The 8,819-nt window shown below is 34.3% G+C and overlaps 2 protein-coding genes across 2 annotated transcripts; one reads left to right on the top strand and one right to left on the bottom strand.

Annotated features, from left to right (window-relative positions):
• The first annotated feature begins 31 nt into the window (after window positions 1–31).
• LOC124448606 lies at window positions 32–2,072 on the top strand. The gene is made up of 3 exons (XM_046999598.1): window positions 32–162; window positions 535–855; window positions 1,232–2,072. Exons 1-3 carry the CDS (start codon window positions 64–66, stop codon window positions 1,808–1,810), a joined length of 999 nt encoding a protein of 332 aa, XP_046855554.1. The 5' UTR covers window positions 32–63; the 3' UTR covers window positions 1,811–2,072.
• Window positions 2,073–3,903: 1,831 nt separating this feature from the next.
• On the bottom strand, window positions 3,904–7,711 carry LOC124448219. Its single transcript, XM_046999246.1, has 2 exons — window positions 4,616–7,711; window positions 3,904–4,229 (listed from the first exon to the last, which is right to left on the bottom strand). The coding sequence occupies exons 1-2, from the start codon at window positions 7,655–7,657 to the stop codon at window positions 4,128–4,130; spliced, it is 3,144 nt and encodes a 1,047-aa protein (XP_046855202.1). The 5' UTR covers window positions 7,658–7,711; the 3' UTR covers window positions 3,904–4,127.
• Between the last annotated feature and the right edge of the window lie 1,108 nt (window positions 7,712–8,819).

Raw genomic sequence — 8,819 nt, 5'->3', positions numbered from 1 at the left:
TTTTTCAGATCCTATTTATAAATTCCATATGTTCAAGTTGCTTTCGTGAACTACGAAGGCAAGATGAAATGCCACCTTTGTCACGACAAAAAACTCTCAAATGAATTTCCATTTTTTCCTTTGACAGAAAACTGTGATCATGCACTTCTTCATTGTCTCGATGTAAGTATATATAAGTTGAATTTTCCTCATTGCATCATTTAAATCTATATGTCTATCTCACAATTGATACATTTGTGAATGAAAAGTGCACATCACTCGTATATACTAATTCAATTGCATTTTCCTTTTATTTCACAAAATCATCTAAAAAACAGAAAGACGTATCAGTTGCTGTCAATTTTTTCAACAGTTATCAAACAATTTTGTTTAATCCTCAGCTTTGACTCTTGCTATTGAAACATTTAGAATGATGCTTAAAATAAATTATTTAAAACAAATTATATTCTAAAAGAAATTAAGGCATGGCCCTGTTATTGTTATAGTTTCTATTATTATCTTATTTCTACAAGTCTTAACTGTTATTGTTTCTAGTGTGCAATTGAAAGTGTTAAGAAACACCAGATGTGTTCTTTGTGCGAGATCAGAGTCACTGAAGACAATATCATGTACAAAGAATATCTGGAGGCATTGGAATTCCTCTTTCCAAATGAAGAGAATGAAGAAATACCAAGTAAAGAAACAACATACATGCTACAGTCAGGCGATCTCTACATCACAACCATGTCTGGAGAATCACTGACTCTACCTTATTATCGAAATAAGAAAATTTCAGATCTGAAAAAAGAAGTGCAAAGTGGTCTCAAAACAGAGCCAGAAAAGCAGCGTCTACTTTATCAAAATAAAGAGCTCAAGGTTTGAGACCATTGAGGTTACAACACATATATTTTTGGAACAAATGTGGTACAGCACATATTTTTGTATATCAAATTTGAGTTTTGCATATAAAGATTAGTTTAGCTTACATAACTAAAATGACTCCAATAGTGCAAAATAAAGTTGGGCAAAGCACCTCACAAAAGCTTATGTTGTAACATCAATATTAGTAAAAATAGTATTTGTTCAAGGCACATATATTGCCATTATCTATATGTATGTGAATCATATTGGTGGTTGAATTAATATTGTTCAAAGGAATTATTCCCAAGTAGCAAAAATGTTATGTCAGGGGCTGACTCAATCATCATTTTCATCAAACTATCCAATGAATTTTACTTTTTATGCCATTTAGGTTTACAGTCCAGGTCATGGTGCAATGACATTAAAAGACTACAATATTCCACCAAACAGTACACTACATCTTATTGTTGTATTGTGTGCAGTACCTGATGATTTAGATGAAGTTGTCTTTGATTTTTGTTGGGGATTACCTTATGGAAGGTCACGTGATTATTTGGATGTTTCAGTGTTTGCATACAGTGGAACTAATGATCTTGGTACCATATACTATCGAAATCGTTCTTTGATGCAAGTCCCTGGAGTTGAGCATTCAGGTCCTGCATATATGGGTGTTGGTGAAGGACGTCAAAGAGTAAATGTAAACCTTCAGTCCATTCCTCAGCATATTGATAAAATAGTTTTCACACTCAGTGCTTGGGGTTCATCCAACATTTCAAAGTATCCATACTACAGGCTTAAGTTTTACGACAGGAAGTTTCCTGACCAACAACTATGTAATGATAAAGTTGATGCACATCTTCTCCACCACAGATCAATCATTATGTGCAGTCTCTCTAAAAAGAATGGCAGATGGGAGGTCATTGAGGTGAAACAGGGATCAGATGGATTTACAAGAAATTATTTCCCTTGAGATCAAAAATTGAATCATTGATTAGACTCAACCTTCTCTAAAGATACCAGTAACCAGAACTGAAGTATTGTCATTCATAGCAAGTAGAATATATAGCGTATGAAATAAATTGCCATCAAGTTATCAACCATATAAGTGATAAAACTTGTAAATCATTTTCTAATTGCACAGGAAATTATGTAATATAAAGTAAGTAAAATATACATCACCTGTAATTTCACCGAAATGTTATCTAAAATTAAATTTACACGATTTCTTCGAATTCGCTTTTAAAAGTTGCTTTGAAGAGATATTTCGGTCATTCGACATTCTCTTCTTGCCCAAGGTCCATTGCATTACAATCTTTTCTCTTCTGTAATTATTCAACCAATGAAAGTGGCTAAAACTGTTCAATCATTGGTTATTTATAGCCCCTGAAAATTTTGTCCAGCCATTTCAATTCAATTCCAATATGTACGTGAAAAATCGAATTATCGAAATGGAGTTGCAGCAGGAAGATGTGATCAATGCACATATCGATGATTTTTGATGATGTTTTAAATTAGAATTGATCCTTTTGCAGATAAACATTTTTAATGTACCAAATTCATGCGAACTCAACGTCGTTGAATAAAAAACAAGGAAACTCGATGAAGAAAAATTATTAGGATTTCCGTGTTCATGTGAATTTGGTTACTAGCAATACATATGCAGTTTTCTAAAGTTACTCGGCGTCTAAATTCTAGTAAGACAATAGACGCTCCGCATTTAGTAAAAATTATTTAATCTAAACGTTCGACAAGTGTTACATGTCATTATCAGTAGAAAAGCTAACATGAAAAGCTAAAAAGCTATCATTTCTTAAGGGTTAAAGTTATTGTCTTGTGTTTTACCAAAATACTCTTTGGCAGTCGTAATTTTTGTCTAAATTCTAGTTATTACAAAGAGTTGAGCAAGATAAACTTAACTTTAAGGCGTAAATTTGTTTTACACAACCACAGAACTCTTCAAAATTAAGTAAGCAAAAATAAATGTAACGTTTATAGCTAATAATCAAAGTTAATCGTAATGTAACATAAAAAACCGTCGATGTTTCTCAACCGGATACTCTGGGAATGTCTGGAAATTCAAAGTTAGTATGTATTTTTCTTTCACCCACACTTAAAAAATGCCATCCTTAGTAATAATAGTCAAGTATTAAGTTTCTGTGTATCAACTTTTAGTTTATGTAAAGAAATAGCTTTGTTTTTAACATCAGGAATTGTACTGTCAGCATTTGGTGAGTTATAGCAATATTAAATGCAGTTTCTATAATTTTCAATACCATCTTGCGTAAATACCTTATCATTATTTATAGGTTTACCTGTTGTTCTGGCCAGAAGTAAAGTGGTATGCATTTATTTAAATAAGCAAGTTATGTTTTGTTCTCATGTAAAATGAACAGTTTTCGTGATTGTGTATGAAAAGTTGGATCACTATAGTAGTCTACTTTATATTGTTTTAAAGTAAATGGTTTGAACCCAAGAGTATCGTTACATGTTTGTAAATGTAGATTGTCCAGATTGGTATAATTCAGAGTCAAAAGTTGACTACCTCTAAGGTTGTCAAAACATCAGTCAACAACAACAAAAACAGTCCTTCTCAGGACTTTACCAACCTGGACGATTTATATTATTTCATGTTTATATTTTTTACAGTTATTGGTATTTAGAATGTATTAACTTAAATGCCAAAACATGTTGTACATTATGTTAACTGATCACGCACAAATTCTCCTTACTATAGATTGAATATGGAGCTATGGCTCTTGTCTTCAGTGGCAATATCATGATGTTTTGTTCAATATTGGCTTACTTCATTGTTTTTGAAGCTGAGGATGACTTTGGTTTTTGACAATGCTTTCCACTGAGTATGATAAAAGTTCACATTTCGTCAAGCACCTCCTTCGTTTAAAGAGATTGGAATTCAAATGTATTAATTTTTGAACAATTGCACAAATTGTATATCTATATGTGAACAATTGGATATCTATATGTGAACAATTGGTTATCTATATGTGAACAATTGGTTATCTACATGTACATAAATATCTAAAAATCAATACACCAAAACAGTACCGATTATAAAATTTAATGAATTGCATCAATTGCCCACAAAATATATGTGGCAATGTTTGTGTTAACTGTTACATGGACCAAATCTACTTTAATTCTATTTATGCAATTTTATGCTTTAATTAGCTGTTATACTCACTAATTATCTCTAACTACAATCATAATGAATCATTATTTTATATAATTGTGACTTGTAAATGAAATGTACGTCAATGACGTAATAACTAACGAAAAAATTTAATTGCCAATCGTTTTTTTCTTTTACTGGATACGACAGGCAGATTTCTTCCATCATTTTGCACGCTACTTCTCTGCCCGGATTGTTGCTGAGAAAAACACAATATAAAAGCTACATTAGTACTGCTGTTTTTCACGATTCCTTAAATCGCACAAAGCATTAAAGACTTTAATAACGCACAATAATACTGGTCAACTAGTGAGGCAAAACCAAAAAGAGATTTGTTACTAGGAATAAGCGTACAATTCCTAGTAAAGGTACAGTTCATAACGAACGGTTTGAAAAAGATTTTTGGAGATCAACACTAACTTATACAAACAGTTTAAAAAACTTTTGAAATGTGAAAACATTCCGTTGCCTAACTTTGAGAGTCTGCAAGTTCTTTTCAGTCACCACTGGTCACGCGAGACATTGCTGATGAAGAACATTCATCTGTAATTATTAGAATATAGACTTAAACAGTAACATATTTACCTGTTGTAGATGTTTAATAATTGAATGAATATTTCCCAGCACTAACTCCCTAGGAATGACATTTTCTTGTGGAACATCGCCTGGTGTCCACAATGACGGTTCTTGCAGACAACTACGTAAAGGTGTTTTGGCTTCAGGATGAAATTTTTCAGCTGACAGATAACGAAATGCAAAACGACGTAACACTTGAAGAAACTGTTTTGCTTTGATTTGCCCATTTCTGTGGTGGACTAAACTATCTAGTTGTTTCTTTACTTCATCTGTCAAAACAACTGCAAAATGTTTCGGGAGACTTTCGATGGTACCATCGGCAAGTACGTCTTCTAATGCTTCATACAGAGCTGCAATATGAGTAAGATGAATGGATTTCTTGGGTTCAGGTAACAGGTCAACCGGAAACGGACGTGGAAGCTTATCTTTAAATGTGTCAGCGAATTCAACAAGTTCCATATTTTGAATTTCTTCGATGGATTTGGGATCAGAATGCAGTAAATATATGATAATCTCGATGTTTTGAAGTAAGTTACGTGCATCTTGTTTTCTGCGTTCTTTAAGTGTCTCTATTCCTTGATCAATACCTTCAGGAAGAGTTGGACTTTGTGGACACAACTCACGAATCTTCATCAATACATTAGCACTGGAATGGAAGAGTTCGTGGGAAAATATGAATGTACTTGAAATATCTGTAAGATAAAGTTTTCCCAAAACTATTTCATTAGTCAAGATGTTTTCAATCTGCTCAAAATCATAATCAATATCTTCTCCACAACCATACTCTGGATTTTGTGTGTACCTCAGGTATTTGTTTGACCACTCAATATTGATGATATCTTTTTCTTTAACATCTTGTAGTGATATTGACATCACACCACAGCAGTTCTCGCTTTTTGTAAGGAAACTAACAGCTGGATGTTTCGTTCTCAATGAAGTCGCGACCATAGAGTCTAAAAAGCTGTTCTGCATTGACTGTAGAATATTTATTGCTGTTTTCAAATACACACTCAAGTCGCCATCTAAAAGGCAGTAGCCAATAGCATCATCTTCGCTAATATAAGGCATCTTTTTATTGTCGTCCAGGTGCTGATTCAAGATTTCATGCATTTCATTCCACGCATATTTGAACTTATTAAACATTTCCTTTTGTTCTTCTAATCCATCGCTTTCTCCAGCCTGCAAATCTGAATGTATAAAATCACTGATAGGACGGCTCTGCGCTTCTTTGCGACTGATACTGTGGGTCAACCTGGATGTGATAAAACGTGTCCACTTTAGCAGAGGATATAAACAAGCAAGATAAGGAAGCTCGTCAAACCAAGACAACAAAACAGCTAGAACAGGGTATTCCTTGCTATTTTCTTTAGAATAATTGAAAAATATTGCTCGCAAGTCTACAAAGGACGGTTCTCTTGTGATACGAAACAATCTTTTCAATTTTTTATTTTGCTCATCAAAATCAGTGGGATATTGGTCAAGCTCTTGCATTTCATATTCAATCTTAGAAAGCGCCATAATCTTTAACTTTGCCTTCATTCTCTGTTCTTTGAGCGGTTTTGCTGATCCAAAGGCTTTGAAGAAGATTTCGCTCACTACTTCAATGAACTTGCTTTCCCACTGCACACATTCTGTGTTATTTATCAATGTATTTCCACTTTGAACAACTCCTTGAAGCAGTGGAGTAGATTCTTCAACCACTAAATGCATTACATCAATTGCAGTTTGTCTCTTGCAAGAAAGAATAGTCTGCAAACATTTTAGATCTTCGTTTATCTGATTAAGACAGGCATCTGCTAAACTTCCATCTTCATTCTCAGGAAAAAGAGTTTTCAGTATCACTTCATTCGAAGACAGACCAACTGCAATTCCTCCATAAAAGCATGCGTGAACAATCAAATGTAACGCTCGATAGACAGACGGCTCCATGTTCACAGTGCATGTTTCCCAATCTTTACACTCGGTGCTGTGGAAATAGGATTTCACTGTTTCATCAGAGAGGGAATTATCACGATCCTTGACGTCCACTTCTGTACCACAGTTGGGACATTTTTTCATTTGACCATGATATTGTAAGTGTAACTTGCACACGCAGTTTACTGTAGAAACTTCATTTACAAAACGAAACTGGTCTAATACTCTGGCTTTTTCGTCATTTCTAGAAGCAAGAATCCAGGTGGACTGACATTTTTCTGAATGGATTACATATCGAAGCAATGGAGAGTTTTCAATTTCAAAACTGCTCAAAACAACACCCAATACATGAAGTATTAATAAACTAATGTCAATTTTGTTGGCAGGCGAATCTGAAGAAGTTTGTAAACCATAATGACTGAATTTTTCCAAGCTAAGTAATTTTGAAATTAGTTGCTTCATAGGATGTGGAAAATGTTTGAATTTTTCGAACAATTTTCTCGCCAACTTTTCTTCATTATCATTAAGATTACCAGCTGCTCGTTTAACGTAAAAAGTATTCATAATGAGCCCTAGTAACGTTAGACGATCTTTGGAGGAGTTTTCACATTTTCTGGCAATAGCAAGTAACTCTACATCATTTCCGTGAGAGGATGACCAAAGGGCTTCTTTCAACTCTTCATATTTATCCATCTGGGAGACAAATGTAAACTCAACCTTAGCAAAGTCACAGCCTTGTTGGAACATATTTTTCATTACTGGTAATTGATTACTAGCACAACATAAGTGTTGAAGTTCATACATGGTCAGACCGGATGCAAGAAGTTGTTTTAAAAAGAATGTTCGAATGGAGTAGTGCCTTTCGTCATCACTTTCCAAAAGTGAGTTTATTTCGCACAAAATGGTTGAGTATTGTGTTTCACGGGAGAAGAGATAGGAGTGTTTAGATAGCATGCAGTAAAATCCTCGTAGAAATGCAATGGATGACAGAAGAACCAAGCCAAAGGCATCTTCAGTACCAGTTGCCATGTTTGTTGCAGAGCGAAGACATTTCATCAATTTACTCTCAGTACTCAAGTCTTCTATGTTAAAGTTTTCGTCGAAGCATTGGATGAAATGAATTAAGTCGCAAATCATAACTGCTGCATATGAGTCATGGTTAATCTCTTTCTTTTTAAATGCTCTTTCAATGTGTTGTCAATGTCACGAAGACATGACTTGCTTTCGTCTACTTTTGCGCCAAAATAATATCGATAAATATTCCAGGGCATTTTGCTTCTTCCGTGTATAACAAGCGATAAAGGACAGGAGTCATTCTACGCAAATCTTCGTTTTTCAGAGAAAAAATATAATCAATGATTGGACGCGATGACTGCCTTTCGGTGTTTGCCTCAACACAACGGCTATAAAACTGAGACATAAATGAATGTAAAATTACAAAATTTTGTTCATCACCCCTCACTAACTCTTCAACATCGTTCAACAGTTGTTCTTTAATCATTTGAAGAGAATTGTTGTCATTAAGATAATCGGGATTGAGTCTTTTTCCAATTTTGTTCAGAGCATAAAGATATTCTTCAGAAATACCAGTTTGCTGAATTACAGTTTCTCCAAACTCAACACATAAACGTAAGTAATGATAAGCTGCCACGGAATCGCAGACGTTATTTGATAATGTAAGCAACAATTTCGAATTCCTTATCCAATAATCCAACCCACCATTTTCGCACACTGACTTCTTTGAAGGAAACATTTTATCACAGATCAAAATGACCAATAACTCTTCAAAAGCTTCTTCGTCCTCATCTTCATTGTCTTCATTTTCATCGTCTTCTTCGTCCTCATCTTCATCGTCTTCTTCATCACTAGACGAATCCTCGCTGTCACTGACATCACTCTCGCTACCACTGTCATCACTTTCCTCCATGTTGCTTAGAATCAGTCTTTTATCCAGAAAGTCGATGGGCAGATTTGTCTTATTATTTTCAAAATATTCTTGGACAAAATCGTCCAAATACTTTGTAAAATCAAATTCAAGAAAACAATTAACTAATGCCAAAATCCGATTTAATTGTTTACCAGATATCCATAGAAACAAGTGAAGCAAAGCGAAGAATTCAACGTAGTCTTCAAAGTCAAATGGACACCACTGTTTAGCAAAAGATAAGAAGGCACACATCGTAACAGAAATTCTATGCTCGCTGTTTATTTTGTCGTGAAAATCTCCTGATGCAATGTCGAACATGTCAGCCATATAAGAACTTGCATGGTTTTCTGACAAATGGATGACGCAAGGCGC

Source organism: Xenia sp. Carnegie-2017, unplaced genomic scaffold (assembly GCF_021976095.1).
Source record: "Xenia sp. Carnegie-2017 unplaced genomic scaffold, XeniaSp_v1 HiC_scaffold_1, whole genome shotgun sequence".
Taxonomy (NCBI): Eukaryota; Metazoa; Cnidaria; class Anthozoa; order Malacalcyonacea; family Xeniidae; genus Xenia; species Xenia sp. Carnegie-2017.
This window is presented reverse-complemented; position numbering and strand designations above follow the sequence as displayed.

Bases quoted from the DNA above. Each gene is read 5' to 3' on its own strand.
- LOC124448219 (XM_046999246.1), bottom strand. From the start codon at position 7,657: ATGATTTGCGACTTAATTCATTTCATCCAATGCTTCGACGAAAACTTT. The intron at 4,230-4,615 runs GTAAATATGTTA...TGTTTTTCTCAG, and splicing joins TTATTAAACATCTACAACAG to CAACAATCCGGGCAGAGAAG.
- LOC124448606 (XM_046999598.1), top strand. From the start codon at position 64: ATGAAATGCCACCTTTGTCACGACAAAAAACTCTCAAATGAATTTCCA. The intron at 163-534 runs GTAAGTATATAT...TATTGTTTCTAG, and splicing joins CACTTCTTCATTGTCTCGAT to TGTGCAATTGAAAGTGTTAA. The intron at 856-1,231 runs GTTTGAGACCAT...TATGCCATTTAG, and splicing joins ATCAAAATAAAGAGCTCAAG to GTTTACAGTCCAGGTCATGG.